Source organism: Tetrao urogallus, assembly GCF_951394365.1.
Source record: "Tetrao urogallus genome assembly, chromosome: 10".
Classification (NCBI taxonomy): domain Eukaryota; kingdom Metazoa; phylum Chordata; class Aves; order Galliformes; family Phasianidae; genus Tetrao; species Tetrao urogallus.
This window is the reverse complement of record NC_136823.1, coordinates 17157309-17179728: the sequence shown is the minus strand read 5'-3', so window position 1 is coordinate 17179728 and position 22420 is coordinate 17157309. Positions and strand designations below refer to the sequence as shown.

Genomic DNA, 22420 nt, shown 5'->3' with positions numbered 1-22420 from the left:
GATGGTAGTTTGAAGACAGAAATTTATATGGCTGAACTTACTGTTTATGTATGTTTTGTATATAAAATATGAAAGATTCATCTCGCAACAGGATGTACATCTGTAGCACTGATGCGGAGTGGACGGATTTCAGCTTTTAGTCTGTAAGTGCATGATGGTACCCTTGCCACAGAACCGATTGGAAAACGATAATTCTGATTTTCTTTGGAGTTTTTGAATCTTGATCAGAATTACACTGTTATTCTATAAATAGTGTTTGAAGAGAAAATGAAATCTACATAAAAGCAGAGAGTAAATGAGGGAGAGAAAGCAGCTGTTACAGATCATAACCTTATCAGTTGAGGTGACAGTTTCAATTCCTTTTGAGTTCTCTCCAGTTGTCATCTTTTTTTTTATGTAGGATTTAGTAACAGTTTTTGTCATTTTATTCCCATAGCAACTTTTTTTTTTTATTATGAGAATCTGCTTGTCTCCTCTTATCTTACAAAGCTTGCACATGAATAACTTGTGGAAGAGTATGGTGAGAAGAGAGACTTTCTGGCACAGAAAACAAGGAGAAGAGTGTTACGGATATATAAATAAAAGAACAGTATGGACTTCATGGTTTGTGTCCAGCACTCCTACCTCAAGCCTTAGCACAGGTGTGCAAGTGAGACTGCGAGCTGCTGAAGGACGGCATCTTGGTGGGCAAGCTGATGGCTATCATTTTGGCTTAGAAGAAGAAGAAAATATTCAGATTTAAACTTTGTGCTCTGAAAACATGCCCGGTAATGCACTTGGCACACACACTTTCTCCTCTCCAGCTCCTCCTTAGAACAAGGGTGTGGAAATTCCAAGTTGGTCCTTGAATGGTGGCAAACAGCTCAGCAGCTGGGGGGTCTCTGATTGCTGTGTGTCATGAGAACAGGGCCTAAAATCAGGGAGATAACATCAGCTTGTACAAAATGGTTCCTATCCTTTGTGTGTTAGTTGCTACTGCTCTCAATCATAAGGCACTAAATGAGGTTGAAAAAAGAAGCTGTAGCTTCATCGCTGTGTGCCGTCTTCTCATATTAAATATTTCACTTGATTGGACTTAATATAATGAGTGTCTGAACTGAAGCGGCATGGAAGATAGTGAAGTAAATTGATCCAAATCAAAACTTTTCTTCCACATCTGTAACAGAGAGATTTAATTGGCTGTGGCTGTAAACCCTGAAAGCCACAACTTGCTATGAAGCTGTATTTCTGGTTACACCATGTTGAGAATAACTTGTAAATGTCACAGCTCTGTATCTCCTTGCTGTACGTGTTCAGGCTCTGATCTGCTGCCAGCCTGCCCACTTTGCCTCCTGATGTTTGCTGTCAGTGCAGCTACTTGCTGAGCAGGTATTAACACCAACTTGATGAAACTTGAGCTATTCCTTTTACATTGCATTGCTCGTGTCTTTATGTTGTATCGAGATATGTTTACATAAATGTTTCTAGTAGAATATGCTGTTGAATGGTAAGGCAGCACAGACTGAGTTATAGGGAGTGTCATTTTATAGCCAAGCAAATTCTCCTTACTTATGAGAAGAGGAGCAGTACCTGTGTTTTATTTTCCTCTTATTACCTCTCTCAGCCCTGCAAAGTGAGAGTTCTTCATTCTTTTTTATGAAACTGTATTTTTTAAGCCCTTGGCTTTTTATTAAGTTGTAGTTAACAATATACTTCTGAGGATTACACCACCCTACACAGAGCAATTTGGCTTCTGCTGGAGATCAATCTGCAGATAGCGCATCTGTCGCTGAGAGATTCTGCTCAGATACCTGCAAAAAGATCTGAGGCCCCACTGCATTTCTGGGGGGCTTCTCCTGATGGTTGTGTCTCCATCTATTAAACTCACTTCGATAGCACTGGGATCGTATTTGTTTTCATGAACAGAACAACAGGTAAGTATTTCTGGGCAGCGTTTTTTCACATGCCCTGATTGTGTTGTCAAATGGTCTGATGCTGAATATATTTATCTATTCGGCTGCTTGCTCAGGTGTAATCCCTTGTTCAGCCACATCTATTCATCCACTGAAGGATGTGCACATCGGTACATCATGGCATATTAAAGGTTTACCGCAGCCTGCCACAGCTGTCATCACTTTGACCCCTCAGTAAACCAACAGTCTTCCACATAATTTTGCTTTCATTCAAGTGTAATGCCATTACTGCAGAGGCAGACAGAATGCAATTCTCTGAAGATCTGGTCTCATTCCTTCCTTTTCCAAGGAGGTCAATGTGCTCAAGTGATCGCTGTGCTTTCTTTTTTCACTCTTTGTTGCTGCAGCAAGAACAAAAAAGAAAGCAGACTAAATGGTCTGTTTGCATTACATTGAGGGGATAAAGCGGAAGGGTGAACTCACCACTTGGATAAAGGCCTCTTTACAACTTCCATTCCAAACCTCTTCGTTGGTTTCCTTAGCACTTTCATTTTTTAGCTTTTTCCTACACAGTTGTACAGATTATTATTTTTTATTATTTTTTTTACTTCATTATTATTTTTTCTAATGCCATTTACTACAGAAGTAAGCAAGTCGAAATCAGCTAAATCACAATCAGATGTTAATGTTGTATGGAAATGACCTCAGTTAAATCATACGATCCCAGAATGGCCTGGGTTGAAAAGGACCACAATGATCATCTAGTTTCAAATCAGTGCATTTACAAGGGGTACCACTTCAAAAAACAAACAAAACTTTCTCATTCCAGTTCTGAGCTTAATTATGGGACCAAATATACTTCCACAGTTTTTACTGACTCCATTACAAGGTTGATGTCCATTGCTTCTCACACCTCAGTGTCCATTAGAAGATGTAGGACTGCAGGCTGGAAAAGCACTGCCGTGTGTTGCAGCTGGTTTTGATTGAGAGCAAGGCACTTGAGCACACCACAGGACTTGTCTGCCACGCACCCTGAATTTCACTGATGTGTAGAGATATAAGGTGTCAAAATAGATCAAGTTAGAGTGAATTCTTATCACAAAACATTGCTTTGTGTAATGAATTTAATTTATTCAGAGTCATGCTTGCAAGGTTCTCCTATTCTTTCTCCAGACAATGAAGTATCAGATAGCAGTTCATTTTGAGCAAGACCAAGTGCAGTTTTATCACCTACTTACCTCTTTCTTTAATTGCTGAAGGATCATTGTTCGTGCTTTTGCAAATCAAAATGTGGAATTTGTTACCCACAAGAGGATTAAACTTCTTGATTTAAGTGCTATATCTGGGTCAGAGCAATGATTAATATTGAACACGAGGATCTGTAACCAAACTGACGCCCTGGTGCTCATCCCAAAAAAGGCTATTCTGATTTATGAAGGTGTATGAGAGGCAGAGGTAGATGTGTCACAAAGCAGATGAAATTTTTGCTTAATAACAGTCAGCAGATCTTGTCTTCAGTTCCAGTCAGGCTGATTAGCATGTGTTTGTGTGGTGGGTAGGAACAGAGCAGCTCTTTGGTGGGATGAAAGGTGGTGTTTACAGCACTTAGATTAGATGCCCACTGCAAGGCATGCGGGTGGCACATGGCTGGTGGCTGCTGCAAAGCCTCTTCTCCTCCTGCTGGGTACTGTCTTGTTTATTCCTGTGGCGTGCATTTGCTTGCTCTAAATGAGTTCTTCTATTGACTCCTGTGAGTCTGTTGATAGTGAGGGTACAAGTGTAAGAAAGTTGCTTACAATGAAAACATTTCAGCTGAGATATGTGGAGCTGTTGCAGGATGTGTAAGTCACCCTCGCTGTATGTGTTAAAGCAGCTCTGAGGATGCTGCTCGGGTTTCCTTGCGTGGCTCACTAGGAACACAAAGTTGCTGCTCAGCAAGAGCTGCCATGCATTCAGTCTGCTGCAGCAAAATAATTTGACTTCTTCCAGTGAGCATTCAGACTCTCAAAAACTAATTAAATACACTCAGTAGTACTTGAGAAAAGGAGAGGTTTCTAGATAAGAAAAGACGTAGCTGCTCTAAAGGCAAGAAGCTGGTAGAAATCATTAACTCTCCATACTGAACTGCTCCAAAATGAGCCAAGCATTCATGTCACTGCAGCATTTCTTTCCCTGTGTACCTTACATGGAGAAAGAAAGACCGCTGTCTAGTTCTTTTCCTACCTATGAAGATGAACCATTGGGCATACCCAAATTCTTGATTGGGGCCCGTGCTTTTGCTGTTTGTTGGCATTGCTCTGTGGTGCTCGCTGGATGGAATCTAGCATGGCCGTGCAGAGGAAGAGCTGCTTTGTCTTGGGATTGGACCCTTGCAGCAAAAAATGAAATCTCTGTGCAAGAACAGGGAAGGGTGAGGGCATTTTACTGTAACGAATGCTGTGATTGTTATCGTAAGGAGTGAAGAACAGTCTCAACAGTCATTCAGTCAGAAGATAAGGAAATTTAAAGAAAAAATGAGGAATGGGCTGAGGCTGAGCATCCAGATTTCAGGAGATGGGGATGGGGGGAAACAAGGCTTGAACAGGGAGGCACTCGGGAGAAGGGACAGGGAGGAGGTGTTGTGAGGAATAGCAGAAATGTATAGGATCTGGGATGCCTTGAGTTCCAGTTCTGATGGGAGAGACCATGGCCTTGAGACTGGAGCTGGGTACAAGTACCCAACAGCTCTGTGTTTAAGCAGTTGGGTAATTGGTAGTGAGACTGTTAAAAGAAAATCTTTTTTTTTTTCTTCACATGGATGAATAACAGTGCTAGCAATCCGACAGGGATGGCCATGTACATGTGTGCACAGTTCAGTATTCAATCAAGCAAGTTGAAAATCTTATTTTTCCTGAACATTTGTCTCAATAAAACTTAGACTCATGGTTCATTTATTTGAAACAATCCCGGTCTCAGGGAAAACAGAGTAGAAAAAATCCACCCAGAAGCTATTCACCTGTGAGCTATTTGCAGAGCTTTGGTGAAGGGGAGGGCTATGGGCACTGCTGCTCTATCTTCACAAAAGCTTTTGTTTTTCACGTGTTTTCACCCCAAACATATCCAGGGAAGGTTTTGAGCATGGTAGAAATGGGTCTCAGTGTATATTTATCTTGTTCTCTGAATTGAGGCTTCACTGCTAGCTGAGAAGCTGGTGTTGGTGGGACAGGATTAACTGGAGTTATGCGGGATGTTAACAGAGCCAGGAAGGCCAGGATGAGGGTTGAAGAGCTGTTACCTTTGACAGTCTGATCCTTAGAGAACTGTCTGCAGACTGATGAAGGTTCACTCTGTAGATGGGGAGAAGACCCACTGGACCACCACGGTTCCCTCTGGGGGGCGTGCTTTAATTAGCCATGTTGGAGCTAACTATTTGGCTTAAGCCAGGTATCACGCATGTTTTGAGATGGGAACTATAAATGTTTTGAATAGTCTGTGACTATTAGGTTTTCATGCTGATGAGTTGGTGTGTTTTTAGGTGTGAAACAGCAGCTGTGGTGTGACATCTGTTGATAGGACACTTAGTCATCTGCTGTATGTGTTATTTGTCATCATTACATCTGTTACAGTCCACATGGCCCTGATCAAAGCCGAGTGGCTTTCTGCCAGTTTCTCCAGCCCAACAGGGGCAAAGGAAATGGATTTGGTTACCCGTGTCCTGGTAATATGGATGAAAACCCAGCTGTATTCAGTGATGTTTGTTGGAGCATACCTCCATTTCTCTGAGGAAGGGTGCAGTCTTCAGAACGATAAAGGAATGAGGCCAATAGCAAAAACAAATAAAATCCCATTGTATCAGCATGTTCTCAGTGCTTAAAAAATGTCCTAAGATGTCTTTGATTTATTTAGAGGAAAGTCAAAACGCTGCCACTTAAATAAACAAACAAACCCTCAGGTAATGAGTCCTGGATCTGGCAGTGCATTTATCCACCTGTTTAACTATTACAGTATGAACAGCTGTAGTTCTCCAACAAAAATGTGAACAGCCCAATAGTTCTTCAACACTAAACCCAAATCTGCTTTGTGGTCATGAGCAGTTAATGATAGGGGTGCTTCAGAGACTGTCAGGATATTTGTAGAGTTTCTTTTAGGAAAGCTTTAGGGGGACAAAATTGTTTCATGTGCAAAGTCGGCTGTAAGATAATTTGCTTGAGCAAACATTGTTCCCTCCTGAGATATTTCTTAAATTGCTTGAGTTGCTTTGTTCAGTGCTGTGTTTGAGTAAAGGGATAATTCCCAGATAATATGAATTTTGAGAAGGTGTATTTTTGGAAATACTGGAGAACGTTTTTTCTTCATTTTTTTTTTCAAAGCACGCAGTTCTATTTTTCCAGGTTTTCTTCAGTGTATTTTTGCCAATGCAAAATGCCTTTAGAAAGAAAAAAAAAATCTGTTCATCAGATGTTGACTCAACTTTTATGCTATTGATGTTCATCTGCTGCTATTTTTCTCTGTTCTCTGATCTCTTCCTTCTGCTCCACAAAGCCCACAAAAGTATCTCATCTCCCCTCTCTCCTTTTTTTTCTCCCTTAGTACTGCAGTCTCTTTTGCCTTTTTGTGCACTGGCATTTCATGTTCGCAGCACTCTGATATACCTGTGCCAATTTCTTTTTAGCTTTTCATACGTGTGTTTATGTAACAGACTTTGTTTTATGATTTTTTCATATGATTCCCATTTAATCGGTGTAATCTGTGTTTCCTGTTGCATATTTTGCCACACACCGGGTGGCTCAGTGGTGCTAAGCAATACAGATGCTGTCAGTTTGCTGCTCTGAGCTGCTGCTATTGCAACAAGGAGCACCTGCAGCCTGCCCGTTCCTGCGTGGCTTGGTGGCCAGGCACTGATTTCATGCATCAAGAACAACCTGCAGGTCCTCTTGTCTGCCACATGCAGTTGAAGGATGAGTTCCTTGAAGGATGTTCAGGCTGGAAAATCGAGGTTTTAGTTGTGTCAATTTGTAACTAAAAGATGCCTTGAGGATGGGAAGCAGAGACCTCTCTCTCTGCCCTGTCCTGGAGTACAGGAAACGAAAATGACCCGGACATCCATGGGAAGGCAGGGGCTGAGCTGCTGCCCTGTGTCAGAGCTAGCTCTTAGCCTGGGAGAGCCGTGCTCTGACTCTGTTGCTGCTCCTGTGGCGTGGAAGAACACAGCCTCTTACTAAAATGAGGTCTAGAGAATATTCTGGTGTGTATATATAACCTATTGTGCAGTTACCTTCCTACAGATAAATGTTCTGCTATAAAATGAAAGTTCAGCAGTGTGCCACAGCATTAAGAGATTTCATAGAGGTTGCTGTGAAATTATATGATTTTCCTGTAATACCAGCATGACAAAAATGAAACCATGGAGATAGTTCTCTGGTAGCCAGCGAATTTCTTCTCCAGTGACAAATCACCCAGTTTCTTTGCTTGCTTTGAGTAATGTTCAATTTTGCTCTGTTAACATTTTTTTTCTCTCTCCTTTCCACCTCCAACAATAATTGATGGTTATAGAGGTAATGTGGGGAGGAGGGATGCGAACAAAAGTTATTCTTACGGGATTGATCCGAAGCCCTGTGAAATCAGCAGAACAACTCACTTTTTCCATGTGCAGCTCTATCGAGCTTGTTCCCAGTGGTCTGCAGGCACTGTTTTGGCTAGCTGGCCTCATCTCCCAACACTTCTGTTAAGCTGATGGAAGTATTTTTAAGGAAATTATTCCTTGTATACGTTGTTTCCAGTGTTTGTCTCAATAAGTATAAAATACATGGTCATAAAAATTCCTCGATATTGCCAAATTTGGGATATTGAGTAGTAGGAAAGAACATTTGCCTGTGCATGTTAGTGGTATAGCTAGTGGTAAAAAGCTTTCCCAAAAAGAAACAGATTTGTCTTATTTTCTCCAAAGTTGTCATTAGCAATGTAGCTATTACAGCATGCTTAGGCTGTTATTCTTAAGAGCTGAGGGACTGCTATTTCATTTCTTCTTAAATAATGTGACTTGTACCAAGGCGACCTTGTTGTGCATTAGTAGTTCATTATGTGCTGGCACCGAACAAAGTCCCCTCTGTAGAACTGCATACTGAAGAAAACAGTTATGATTTGGTTGTCAGGCTCATTTGAGGCACTTAAACATCGCACCAGTACAAAATTATACATGAAGTATATTTAACAAGTTCTGCAACATTGAAAAATAATGAATCTAATGAAGTAATAGAATAAATATTTTTTGTCTATCAAAGACACTTATCTTTACAGAGCATGAACCCTTCTAGAGTTTTTGAAACATGGTAGAATTGCTAATAAATGTGCTGTGACAGTAAGTATCAATTGATGTAAGTATAATCAGATGTTTGGGTGCAAAAGGACTTGCGTGCTAAATTCTGCTTCTCTCCAGGGCATGACATTGTCCTGTGCGTTACTGAAATAGAAGTTGGTGTAACCTCCAGAAGCCTCTGCTAATCTTAATCTCAGGCCCTGTGGATGACAGATATGTAGCTGTGGTGCAGTGCTGCTGCAAGCTGGCAGTGGGTCTGTCTGAAGCAGCTTTGTCATCAAAAACTCTGTGCTTTTTTCATTACATGGTGTTAAATCTTCTCAAACCATGGATGTTTGATCTGATCTTGCATCATCCATTGCCTTCCTTGATTACACAATTGCACAAACCAGAAATGTCTTGCAGGATACCTGCTGTAGCAGCAATGAATGCAGGCAGGCGTTGGGCAAGATTATCATTTCATTTCTTTCTTACCTGTTGGTATCAGGTGAACACAAGAAACGTTATCTTCTGCAGAGGTCTTCAGATGCTGAAAGCTCTGCTGCTCATGAATTCACAAATACGTTTTTTAAATATCATATCATATGACTTTTGTTCCAAATACAAAAATGGTTATTCCAGAGTAGTGGCAGTGTAAATGATGCTCATGTTACTTCTGCTCCATATTTCTGAAATCTTTCTTAGCATTGTACTTAAAGCTTAAAACCTAGCTGGAGCGGAAGAGATGTCAAGGTTTCATTTCCATGGTGTTTGTATGAATGGGAACACATCTGATTATCCTGCCTGAAAAGAAGAACAAAAGGCTTTACTTAATAAATAAACTTAAATAACATTTTCTTGCACTTTTTTATTGCAATGGCAAGTGCATTTCAGCTGATGGAATGTCATACACTTGATGCTGAAGCAATGAGGCAAAGTTATGTGTTATCCTAGGAGGGGAGGAGTTGCTGTTTCAGGACTCCAAAACATCTCCATTGCTAATTTTAAACTTGATATGTCAAACTATAAAAAGGCATGAAAACATTTAATTTTCCATTTACACTGTTCTGGATTGGTTTTAAGGTGCATATTTTCTGTGTTAACTTTGGGCAAGTTAAGTAACAAAGCTGCTTGTTTCCTACAGGAGCAATAGCTTTTCAGATGAAAAAAAGATAAAAGTGGGGCATAATAAATCATAATAAATGCAAGTAAGAAGTAAAAAGGCGTGGGCAAGCGGAACTAAGTAAAACAATTTCAGCACCTACTTTGAGAGAGTAGATGAAAACCTGAAACATCCAGTGGTGAGTAAGATGATCCATGGATAATAAATAGAACAAAGTGTGGCAGTACAGGTGGTTTTGTTCAGCCCTGAGCTGGTGCATGCTGAGAAATGACTTGTATATAAGTAGGGAATAATTCCAAAGGTCAGAAGTTTGGACTTAGTTGCTTAATACTCATGGAGGATGTTATTATTATTTTGCATGGTAATTTATAATTATTTTTGAAGTGCCACCAGCCAGTGCGTAGAGATGATAAAAATATCTGAAGGAATTGAGTGATGATACTTGTGCAGCTGTGTGATTAGTCTGGTGCTTCAGCCGCTCTGGTAGGTACGACAGAAAGCTTCCTGCTAATTAATGAAGAATGACTCTTTCATTGTAGCGTCACTCATATTCTTTGTTTTATGATGGATTCTGCTTTCCTTCATGTTTTCCTCCAAAAATTATTCCCTGGTTGACAGCAGCCTTCACTGTAATCAGTGATGAATACGCTCAGCTGCACTGAATGGCACCATCTCAGACTGCAGAGCTGCAGTGGGTCACTGGGTGATGCAGCACAGCACAGTGTGCTGAGTCCCAAACCTTCCCAGTGGCTCCCAACCCCATCCTGTCCTTCCCATGCACTGTGTTGGACAGCACAGACAGCTGTGTTTTTAGGCAAGTGTGGTTGCAAGGAATGAGTGTATGTGCTCAGAAAGCAGTGCTAAACCATCTCGTTGTAACTGCAGAAATAAGAAGTGTAGGTCGATCTGAAAGTAATGCCTCCTACTTATTCCCATGGAAATAGCATTGTATCTGTCATTGTATCTATCTCTTTGTATCTGTTGTTATTCAACAGAGCAAATTCTCAGCTATGTAACACTCTTTTTCACCATAGTCACCTGCCTGGTTGCCATGCTTGTAAAGGTCTGCACCAGTGAAGGTGGCCCCCACTGTTTTACAGCTGTTATGGTGGCAGTGTTTCTAGGAAAACGTTGCCCACACAGTCCAACTTCCACTGTGCTAAAATCCATTGTTTGATCTCTGTAACATTACAAAGTGTCAGTGAATGTCAGTGGCTGCTGTTTTATCAGCACGTAGGAATTCAGTGATGTCAGACACCATTCTGTCAGATTGCCCCTCTGCTGCCATTTGTTACAAGGCAATAAAACATAACAGAAGATTGGTGGGAAGGTTCAACCTCTACTGCCATCCCACCAACATCCGCTTCTGATGTTGTGGGCCAACATCATAACACAGGAGGGATTACTTTTGGAGCAGCCCTCTTATATAATATTTACAACTCACAGTGGTTAAGGTGTAAGGGGGGTGAAATTCCATCTAAATCCATTTTATACATTATATATGCATGTGTGTGTGTGTATTGTACATTTTTGCATCCAAGTTGCAACATTATTTTCATCCTAATATGGAACAGAATGCCTTTTCCCCTGGGATGTATGCCATCAGAAAAAAGGTCTATAATCCAGGTAGGGAAAATTCTTATAGGTGCAAGTGAAGGTGATGTTGGAAATCTCTGCATATTAGTTTTGTTCTGGCTGGTGTTCCACAACCCTCCTTCCTTAGCTCCTTTTGTACCCTGTTGTGGTGAGTGCACTGGGATGCTGTTAGCTCTTAGTTCCCCTCTTAGGGACTTGGTGGAAGTGCTAGGAAGGGCTGATGAATTTATATTGGATATTTATATTGATAGAGGGGAGGGAATGATGTTCAAAAGACCCGGAACAAATTCTGAGGCAGGCTGTTTTGATCTCCCAGTGAAATCAGTTTAGTTGTGGTTGCTTATGAACTCCAAAACACATCTAGCCAGAAGATCTGAACTCATTATGTGAGTGAGGACATAGGTCCTTGAGATGTACTTACAGAGAAATTCAATTGGAAAGCTGAAAGCAACCATTTTAAGTAACCCTCTGTGCAGTAACAAAGAATAACGGAACAATATCTTATTGTGGCAGCAAATGTATTTTTTTTAAATGAAGCGTTGAAATTCTAATCATTCTTGTTCAGTGTTCAGACTGCAGCAGCTGTTGCTTTTCAATATTAAAAAAATATTATGTTTTGGGAAACAGCTAGTGTTGGTCAACTCTGTAGTATAATGCTTGTTACAGAGATAGCCTTATCTTAAAATTTCTCTACCTTTTTTGAGCATCTCTGCGTATCAATATCCTGTAAAAAGTTAGAGGAAAAAAGCTTTTTTTTTTATTTAAGATTCCTAGCTGGCTTATTACTGTCTGAATGTTGTCATGTATGGCTTTACTGTGATGTGATTCCTGGAAATAGTTTCTTGGGGTAGAACTTCAGTGCCAGTTTGTATTGATGGCTGCATCTAGCTTTATTCAGGGTTACAGTGGAGCCTTACTTTCTTAGTTCTCGAGTCATCAGTTAGAGTGAACCTTAGTTTAAAGTTATAATAAATATTGCTGCTCTACAATTTTGCACTTGTGCATTGCCTGCAGCATTTGGTTTCACTCTTACACAGTTTAACACGATAGAAGACCAAAACCAGGCAGAGTGCTGGGTTGGTGTGCAGAGAGCAAAGTGCCTGCCCTATCCATGCTGCAGGGCAGTAGCTGGGCAGTGCTTTGAGGGGCTCTGCCCACAGGGCTTTTTTACCCTCAAAAAGACATATCTGCTTTCTGAATAGCTGTGACATCAATTTACAGCTGGTTAGAGGAGCTCAGAGGATCTTGAAGCTATTTTCATCGGAGCCTTCATTTCAGCACAAGCAGTGGCTTAAAGACCTATTTTTAAGTTATGCATATGATTCCTTTCCAGTTAGCAGAGTTATGGTGATATAAGCCTAACATAAGAGCAAAGTTATCCATAGGATGTGTTTAATTAGGTTCTTGTAAATTATTCCACTTTAGGCCTAGTTCTGTCATCCTCTCTTGTGTTTAACAGCCACTTCAGCAGCAGGTCCAGGAGATCTCAGAACCACTCTGCTCCTGAGTGACCTGAGAGCAGGAGTTGGACAGCTTGAGCCTCCTGTACGGTGGGACTGTGCCATCTCCTAACATCTCACCTTTCTTTCTAAAACAGACCCTGAGAGCTCACGGACGAAGATGAGAAGCACTGTATCCGTGCGAGAAGGGCAGGGAGTGGTGCTGCTCTGCGGAACGCCGCCCCGTGCAGGAGGTAAGGAGCACTGGAGCTTCCAGAGACAGCGGGTGAAGGTGGGATGTCCCGTGGTCACAGCAGGAGGGCGGCAGGGAGCTCCATCAGGGAGCAGCAGTGAAACCTCATCTCCTACAGAGAGAGAAGACAAAGCCAAAGGAAACGAGTGCAGGAGAAAACGGAAGGGCTGTGGCCAGGAGAATGTTCTCCTATCTTGGGATGCCACCTCAGTGATTTCTGTGCACTTAACTTGTTCAGTTTTTATGATATCTCTGGCAACCAGCTGAGTATCTTCTAGAGTTAAATTCTCTCCGATTTCATGAGTGCTGAGCCTCAGTGAATCTAGTTTTTTTCTATATCCAGACAGTCGCAAAGTCCAGATTGTTCTCTGTAATTATTCTACTGTGTGCATGCATTCCTGAAACTGAAGCATTTTGTAGTTTAATGCAGTGTTGCAGATATAATTAAAACACTGCTGTCTTGAGGGGAAAACTGTATAAATGGATTCTTTCTGGGCCAGAAGTTGAGTGCGTTTTATCATCTATTATCTTCTGTCCTTGGTAATTGCTGCTGAGTTTTAAATAATATTTGGAAATAACTATTTCTTTGTTTTCTTTTATTGATAAGTAGTCTCATTATTGAAGGTCAGTGATGTTAAACATTAGACTTAATAGAGACAAGGTAACATAAACTAAACATTGTGAATATGATAACATAGGTGTTGTGGCCTCTTAAATTTGACAGAGTCAAAGCAGACAGAGCCATAAAGTGACATTTTACAACTGTCTGAGCTTGCAGAATTTTCCTCTCTCCAAACTGATACGAACTCTTAAATCATCTTTATAGCTTTACAACAGCTTTGTCTTTTAGCTGCTGAGAAAATGGGTGATTCCCATGGCTATCTGTAAGAATTAGGATGATTAAATTTTGCTTCTATATGCAGTTCAAAGTCTGAATTACTGTGGCTGTTCCCATACTTGCATCCTAAGCGTGTACACACACAGAGGTGCTCATCTGACTGACTGCAGTTCAGCACAGTGATGCTGGAGGTGTTGAACAGGAGGTGACACAAGACCTGCTTGTGCTGCCTAGGGCTGTGGCTCACACTGACACATGAAGGAGGTGAGGGTTCTTTCACCATCAGCAGGTGGGGTATGATTGACACTCCACGCTAATTGTGTTATTCATGCAAAAAAGAGAGCACTGAGGGCCCCATGAATTATCAAATGGAACTGAGAATTGGTATGAGAATTATTTAGAATCCTCGGATTTGTGTGGGAATTGAAGCATATTAACCATTAAACTTTTCAGAAGACTTAGGAAGAAATCCTCCCTCGTCTTTTTTCCATTTTTTAATTTTTTTTTACTGAACTGAACTCGCTGCATGGTGATGTCAGGCATTTAGTGACTGTAGATCTGGCATGATACAAATTGGTTGGTCTTGGATAACGTTGATCTATTAAGTGGTAGCTTGTTAGGAATGGCTCAAACAACAACAACAAAAAAAAAGTGGTGAGAAAGCCAAGCAGTGCTTTTAAATATATATAAAATGTCTGCAAAGAGAAATTAATCAGTTCCCTGTATTTGGGAGGAAATATTTGTGTTCACTTTGGCAGGAAAATACAATAATCTGAGTTAGATGCTGGGACCAGATTAGTGCAGATTATGGAGCAGTGGCAGTGATTTCTTGATTCACAAAGGAGCTGGCATTAAACTGAATAGCCAGTAACTGTTGTTGGTGGCTGCTGGTGGTGTTTCATTTTGTTATTTCATTTGTTTTAAAGAATTTAAATATCTGTCTGGAGTGGTTTAGAAACAGCTGACCGCAGCTCTTTGGGGTTCTTTGCTGATCTGTGGTCTGATTATTGTTTGATTCTGTGTTGGTTGCACTGAGAAATCAAATTTAAGCGTACAGATTCTATGCAACAATAGTTCTGAAAACTCTGAAAACCCTTGTTGTCTCTGTGCCATTAGGCCCCCAAATATTGTAGAATGGGAAAAAGACACTACTTCCCTTCTGCAATTCGGCATACTTTATGGCTTGCCTCAGCTATGGATGTTAATGTGACTGTTATGAATATCCCCTTTCAATTTAATTCAAGGAGCAATTTACTTGTGCAGTTAATAGTACTTTTGTCCTTTCAAAGTTTGCAGTTTCACGAGGGTGTGGACATTGACCATTTAAACCAGCAGTGAAAGTCTGTTTAACTTCACATTTCAGGATTACGTGCTGAGCTTGGATTTTAGCTTTGTATCTCATAGCTGTTGGTGTCTGGGGGGAGGAGGAGGGTGCTGGGTACATCTGCTGAGGATGCACCCAGTGGCTTCTTATCCTGGTGGTTAAACGTAAACTGCGTCACAGACTACTTCAGTTTTTTCTTATGAGTTTTGCTGCATTCTCCCTTTTTAGCATTTCCCATTTTAGCCACCTTGTTTGAGATTTACTGGAAGGGTGACTCAGTGAGTGACCAGCTTGGAGAGATACCTCCTGCCTTTGTGGTGTTTGGGGCTTTTTGTTGCTGTTAGAGCTCTAACTGAATGGAGATACCTGTGTAACTTGATGATAATTATTGGGTTTGGATTTCTAAGTGAAAGTATAGAAGAGTATTTAACTCATTCTTTCTTATCCTCTTACTGGAAGTTGTATTTGAGCACTGATTTTTGGATGATTAAGATGCTCGTTGGCCGTTGTTCTGCAGAAATGTGACTATTCTTGTACATAATTTTAATTCTGTCACAGAAAAACCGTTAAAATACTTTTTATTTTATTTTTATTTGCAAATCACCAAGTTGTCACCCCAATATTCTAACAGTAACATGGCATCAAAAATCGATTTATCTAAATGCACTACATGTAGATAAAGAATTGTTGTAATTCTTACCTTCTGCTGAGCTCTCTACAGCTGTTCAGACTTGCTGCTGTGCTACTGATACGTCTGTGATAGTTTTAAAGGAGTGCTGGTATAGCAAACATCTCAATGTCAGATATTAAATTCTGTGTGTTAACATGCAGCAGGTTTGAAAAACATATCAGGCAATGTTATTTTTTTCCATTTTGCCAAGAAATGAAAAGACCAGGCATATGGAGATCTAAAAATGACTTTGCTACTGATTTTGTTCCAAAAGCAGCAACTAAGAGCTGACAAAGCCTCAAGTAAAGCAAATCTGGAAGTTCCTTCAGGGTATTCCCTGGTATTGCTGCTGTGTGTGTGCCTTGATTATCATGTAGTTTTGTCTTCCAATATTGTGATTGATATTAATTTGACTTCTATTTGATTAGTATGGTCAGAGTTAGCAATTTGGCAACAGTTTTGTATTTCAGAAAACATAATTAATTTGAGATGTTTTGAGTGTTTTGAAGAACACAGTGAGACATAGGCTTGAACACAGATTACATTATGATTTCAGGGCTGCTTTATATGTAGAGAAAAAAAAGAGTCTTAATTGTAGAAGTGAAACCTTCTTTGATGGTTATTCATACTTTCCAAGAACTTCAGGCTTGACTGAAAAGCTAAGCATTCATTTTATGTTGGTGGATGCAATAAGGGGTATGAACATAACCTACAAGATACGTTGTGAAGCCAACAGAGCTTACAGCTCTAGGAGGAAATTCGCTGATTTTGTATACATGATCAACCTTGTGTGATATGTATTACTATTTCATTCAGTATGTCAGGGGTATTTCTACGTAAATAAAGAAGCAGAGAGGTCCTCCATCTAATATCACGCCTTGACAAAAGCAGATTTAATTGATAAATGAGACCATGTTTGAATGATAGTGATCAATCTAGCTTACGCCTTATTATTTCAAAGCTGTGACATATTGGTTTGAAACAATATTAGGTCACTGAAAAATGGATCCCAATTTATTGCTCACTGCTTGGTATGACAAATCATTCACTGAATAATGTCATGTCTGTTGCAAATTGGTATTTAGACTTGCAGATTTCTGCTCGTGTCTCTGTATTGCCATTTGGAGACCTGCATGTTCCAGCAAGACTGTGCTTTATGAATAACATATCATGGCAAGTATCCCAAACACCAGAAATATTTTGATGCTTTACTATTTTTTTTTCTCTTGAATATCAGTGTGTGATTTTTCCAACGAATTAAGGATTGAGTTAATTTTACTGGCTTTGAAAACATTTCGTACCTTTAAACAAAGTAGAATCAAGCTGATAGAACTCCAAAACATGGTTTCTTTCCTCCTGCCCATTGGTGTGTTTGTAGAAAGTGCAAAACATCCTATTTTTGCACACTTGCTTTTTGCTTTTGTTGCAGATTGTGCATGACATTTGTCTGGGCATGAGCAATCCATCATGCTTGCAGTAGGCACACAATGAGGTTTTTGCTCAAAGTGCATTCTAAGGAGAACAGTAAGCTGAATATTGTAAAAGCAATGGCCTAAGAAATTGTTCCATGGTGTTCTCGAGCTGTTCTCAATCTGCCAAAGAGAAACGGTGTTTTTATTTAAAAATATATATTTTGCAATATTCCTCCTGGTGTCGTCAGCAGCAGCGGCACAAATTTCAGCTGACAGTTGGAAATCAAATTGCACCTGAGAGACACTTATATTTGCCCATACAAGAGACAATAATGCATGTTCACAGCTGGAGCTTACAATGATTTCTCTCTGACAGAGCATTATTCTCAGCACCAGTAACAAACCAGCTACGAAGAGGCACTGTCTGCATGTTCTGCACCTTGTCTAAGCAGTGTTCTGATGCACTGTGATAAACCTGTGTTCCGGGCTTAAGTAGAACAGGCTGAAATTGATATATTCTTATTGATGTATTTGAGCAATATCTGCAGCTACTGTACACAGCTGCTTTCAAGGTAGTGTGAAAGTCTGTAAACTAGCATAAGAATCTTGGTGCAAAACGTGTAGGATTTGTCTGGGAAAGGGCAAACTAGATGGGCTGGAGCTCTTCTCTAACTCCATGTTTCACTAGGAATGAATGCTGCTTCTTGGGGTGTTTGTTTTGTTGATGGGGAAGATGGGGTTGAAAGAGGGAGAAAGAGATTAGAAATAATTAAATGATCTGAAGAAAAAAAAAGAAAGAAAATCAGGTCGAGCTTTTCCCTTTAGCTGGTCCCTGGTAGCTCAGATATGCCTTAGGGAGGACAAAAAAGAAAGGTCTGTGCTTCTTTTCCAGGCTGGTCTTTATCCCTCAGTTGTTACTTGTAGGTGTTTTCTCTCACTCTTCATTATCTTGTCGACTAAAATATTTTTTTCTCCTTTAGAAGCAGGATAATTGATTAGGAAATGATGGGAGGGAGATGTCTGCAATCGCAGAACAGTTCAGGGTTGATCCTTGCATTGTTAACAGGAATGCGAAAATAATTGCTTTTCACAGGCTTTTACCAAGTACCTTCTCCTAAATGAGTGGAAGACTAACAGAAGTTTGCCACTAATTACTGCTACCACTATTAACATTAGAATATTTATTTGAAAATGTCTACTTCCATATTTTCATTAGGTTTGTGTCACTAATATTTAACATTCAGAATAAATCAGATGGGTTTTATTTGAACAATGCATTAAACTATCATCTTTTTATCCTCTGTTATTAGAGGCACGAAGCAATTTAAAATAGTTTTAACTATTTTTAATAGGCACAACAGAGTTGTTAGAGAATGCTCTGAGCAATTACATATAAAGTTCTGGGGAGGTGATGAAAAGAACAATTTGTCATTTGCAGTGGATATGGCTAATGGCTGTATGTTTAAATATTGCTTCCTAAAGCAGTTTCTTACTTTTGTGCATGCTTCCAGAGTGTGAACAATTTGATCAGAGCCAGTACATTTTGAATGACACTGCTGGTCTGAAACAATTAGTTCAGAAATGCGATAAAGAGAAACTAATCCATCATCCCTCACAGCTACAGGGTAAAAGAAATTAGGTTTTTAGTCAGCGTTGGAGTCCAGTGCTGAATAAAATGCAGAAAAGCATTTTGTTAGGCTTTTCCATTAGCATCTGGATTTCCTTCAGAGCACCAAGGAGCGTTTAACCTGCTGGTTAAGGAGCACTTCTGCATTACGAGGTCACGTTGGGTTTGAAACTTAGTGCCAGCTGATGGTCACAGCCCACAGGGGAGGGAGGAAGGTAGAAATTAGCAGCAGGCAAGGCTGGATTGCTGGTTGTGCTGTTTGGGATTGTGTTTAATGTGAGTGTGTAGTGTGATTAAGGAGACAGTGCTGCCAGTCTTGAACTGTGGCGTACAGAGAAAGGCAGCAGGACAGCCCTTCTGTACAGACTGCTGCACATCACAGCAGTGCCAGCGGTGAGGCTTCCCCAACATGCAGCTGCTGAGAAGGATTCAGTTGGTGTTGCACTCCCATTTATCCTGTCACTCCTTTTTCACGTGGCATGGCTCACTTTGAAAGGAGAAAACAAGCAGACTGTTACCATATTCCATTTAAATGTGAAAATTAGGCGTTAGCTCAAATTGCAAGGACCTCACTTTAAGCTGAAATTGCAAGGACCTCACTTTAAGCTGAAACATTTCAGTGTTCTTATTAAATGTGTAGATTGAAATTGCAAGATATTATATAGGTTTCTGACACTGCTCTCGTTGTTGTGGGTTATCCCACACGCAGGAGTTGCATGCCTAATTACCTGCACTGCACGCTGAAAATTGATCTTATATGTTTTATCTACAAAATAATTCATCTTTTATGCCAGAAAGATTAATGGTGTACATTAATTTCAAATCTGAATGTTTCCCATTAAACTCTGGAATAAAATGAGTTTCTGAGAGGTGTTCTTCACTTTTTGCATTTGGACTCAGTTTCCCATCATGCAATTTACTTTTTTGCTATAAGAAAAAAAAGAAAGAAAAAAAAAGATATCAAAAATATAGAATATCTATATAGAAATAGATATCAAAAGTTTTGTGGGGAATTTCAGAAGCTCTGGGACATCTCTGAGCTTTTTTTCCCAAGTTTATGTACTGTGGTGAGCATGACAACTCCCAGCCACAATGTCATGGCCTCAACGTACTGCTCAGGCTGTGTTAGGGAGGTCTGCTGGGCACTCACCATTATGGTGATGTAGGAAATGCTAACAGAAAGTAGCCAGGACCTGGTATTCATATATAGACCATGGTGCGAAGTCTCACTGTGTCTAGTGTAAGTATTAAATATTATTGCATTCTTAGTGGTTTAACTACTTTTAAGCAAATGGTTAAGGACACCCCGCAGAAGTTGGAGTGTTTAAGAGTTTGGTTTGAGGCTTTTTTGAGGGAGGTGGTGGAGGTGGTTTTCTTCCCAGCTGAGCGTACTTAGGCCAGTGTTCAAGGCTGTGGGCATTTTAGTTGTCCAGCAGTGTGCAATAAAGCCCTGAAATAATGTGCAACTTATTTACACTAATAATGTAAAGAGTTTTTTCTTTGCAAACTGTATTATTTTTGACAGTGGCACCCAAATGGATTGTGATATGCAGTTTGCACATGCTGGGGGATCCTGTATTGGAGGGCATCATCGTTTTGTCTTACGCTTGCAGTGCATGAGATTTTTACTTGTGAAACTGCCATTTGTGTTTGCTACAAAAAAAAAAATAAATAAATTAGAAATGATTTATTTTCTAACAAAAATAATTACTACTTCTTTTTGACTGAACTCTAGGAACCAAGCCTGACCTGCTAGCTGGCTGCGGGAGGATGGGCGGGTGGGTGGTCAGTATATTTTTACCACATGCAGATTAATTTCCTACCTTTAATTAATTTGTTTCCACGTTGCTAGGAGTTCCATGCAGACAGGCTCAGCGCTGTGCGTGTCCACGTGAATATGTGCATGGAGCTGTGCTCCTCTGTGCTGGCAAATGGGCACTTGTGCCTTAAAGCCATGTGCATGAGCAAGTGGTGGCCCAGGGCAGAGCTCACTGCTTCCCAGGGATGCTCTCCTGCAGCACCTGAGATGTTTCTGCTGTGCACTGTCATGGGCTTCACAGTGGGAGTTGAAGTTGGGGCAGATGATGGGCTAATTGGTTTCTTTCTTAGTTATGTCATCTCTCATTACCCTCTTAAAATCAGTGGTACTTTTCCATTGCTTTTAATTTTAACTCTAAGGCAGATAATTCAAAATTCCTGGTTTTTACAGATTTCCGTGTCTTTAATTGCAGTTGGTGTCATTGCTAAATTTTCTCTGATTACTCCCTTGCAAACACTTTAAAAGCCATATGCCATCGTGTGGTTTAGGCAGAATTTTAATAGGGAAAATAGCAAGTTACTTCAGTTTCCTCTTAGTCTCTATTACAGAATATTGTAAAATATGAATTGCACAGCTGCATGAAATAATGCAGATTTTGAGCTCAGTGGCTGATATGAGACATCATCTGCTGAAAACAACAGCAGACCAACCAGATATGAAATAACCTGAAAAAAATCAGAACTGGGACCTGTTGCTGAGTCAGCGCAGTGCACTGCAGCATCCATTGCTGTATTTTCAGGATAGAAAGCATGAAAGCATCCACTTCCCTAACCAGAACCCAGTCAATTTGAAAGCAAGACGTTTCAGTCAGTATCAGAACAGTATTATTCATGTCTTTAACTTTTGGCTGTCTTAGAAATCTCATCAGGTGTGAATTATGGAACTAGCTGGTATGAATTAAGTAGGTGTAGAGGAGTGGTTCCAAAGAAAATAACCATCAGAATGTACACTTTAAGTGTACAAACCAAGCTTTATGAATTATCTTTCTCCTTTGTCGTAGGCCTGCCTGCATTTTTGTTTCCAGGCTTTTGCTTTGCTGTCATCCTGAATTTCCTTACAGTCTTGGTTTCCCCAAACCAGTATTGCCTCTTACATTTTGTTTGTAAGAAATAAAATCTTCCCACTTCCACTCAGTGTTTCCCCACTGATGTGCTTGCTGTCTTAAAACAAAAAGGTGCAATTTAATTTAAAGCCTTTTTTTTTTTTCCTTTTCCAGAAGCAGTGATGTGAACATAAGACCTAATGTTGAACCCAGTTAGAAGCTGCTACACTTCTGGGGCTGATCTCCCCCCAAAAACCTTTAGCAGCATTTCATTTTTGTTATATGGGAAGTGGTGTCTTTTCAAAGCTCACATAAGGCAGAAGATGACCATGGCAGACCCTGACAGTCACACAGATTTAATTGTTGAACCTTATATAGTTTAAGTTTAAAAATGACAGGCAATTTTATGAAATGTTTTCTAATTGAGCCCTTAAGTGCACAGAGTGCATAGAACAGTATGAGCATGCTTTGGGTGGTAGACTGTAGAGTAAATAATAATCAAATAATACTAAATAAATAGTAGAAGCCAACCAAGATGTAGCAAACAAATTAAAAATGAGTAATAACAGTAATTTCTAATACCTTATCCATGTACAGTAACCAAATAAGGAAAAAAATGCATTGGAAAGCAAAGGCTTCGTTCTCTGAGGAAGCCCAGGAGAGGTGTATTGCTTTCATTTATAACAGAAAATCAACTGAAAATTTGTAATTGACAGAAAGGAAGTGAGTTTATGTCCCTTGAGGTGCAACAAGGAAAGGGTGTAAACAAAATAAATCACAGAACAAGTTGCTTAATGTGAATTTTTTGGAGAAAAATCAGAATACTGTTTTGTAAAATACAGTAAATATAGAATGAGATGGTGGCTGTGGGGCACTGGTGAAAGAAATGCCACTCTCCATTTTTAATGGAGTCAATGAAAATATATGTATAATGGGAAGTCAGGTTTCCAGGAGTGCTCATTCAGGCTGTTGAAGGATCTAATTGAACTGGAATACAGTTTGCATGGCTTTCATAACTGTAAGGACTGATTTCAGTGAATTTATGCTCAGCCTAATCCAGTATAATGGTGACAAAATCAAGCTGCTTATTTTCCTGCTGAGTATACAGACG

The 22420-nt window shown here is 40.0% G+C and overlaps 1 protein-coding gene across 1 annotated transcript in view; it reads left to right on the top strand.

Annotated features, from left to right (window-relative positions):
• The window catches only part of LOC306950188 (contactin-3-like), a gene marked incomplete at both ends in the record, with an annotated part of 69452 nt that overhangs the window by 9821 nt on the left and 37211 nt on the right, over positions 1–22420 (top strand). Inside the window, one exon of the mRNA XM_079540358.1 lies at positions 12483–12578. Within this exon, the coding sequence (XP_079396484.1) occupies positions 12483–12578 (96 nt within the window). The remainder of the gene's footprint in view (positions 1–12482; positions 12579–22420) is intronic.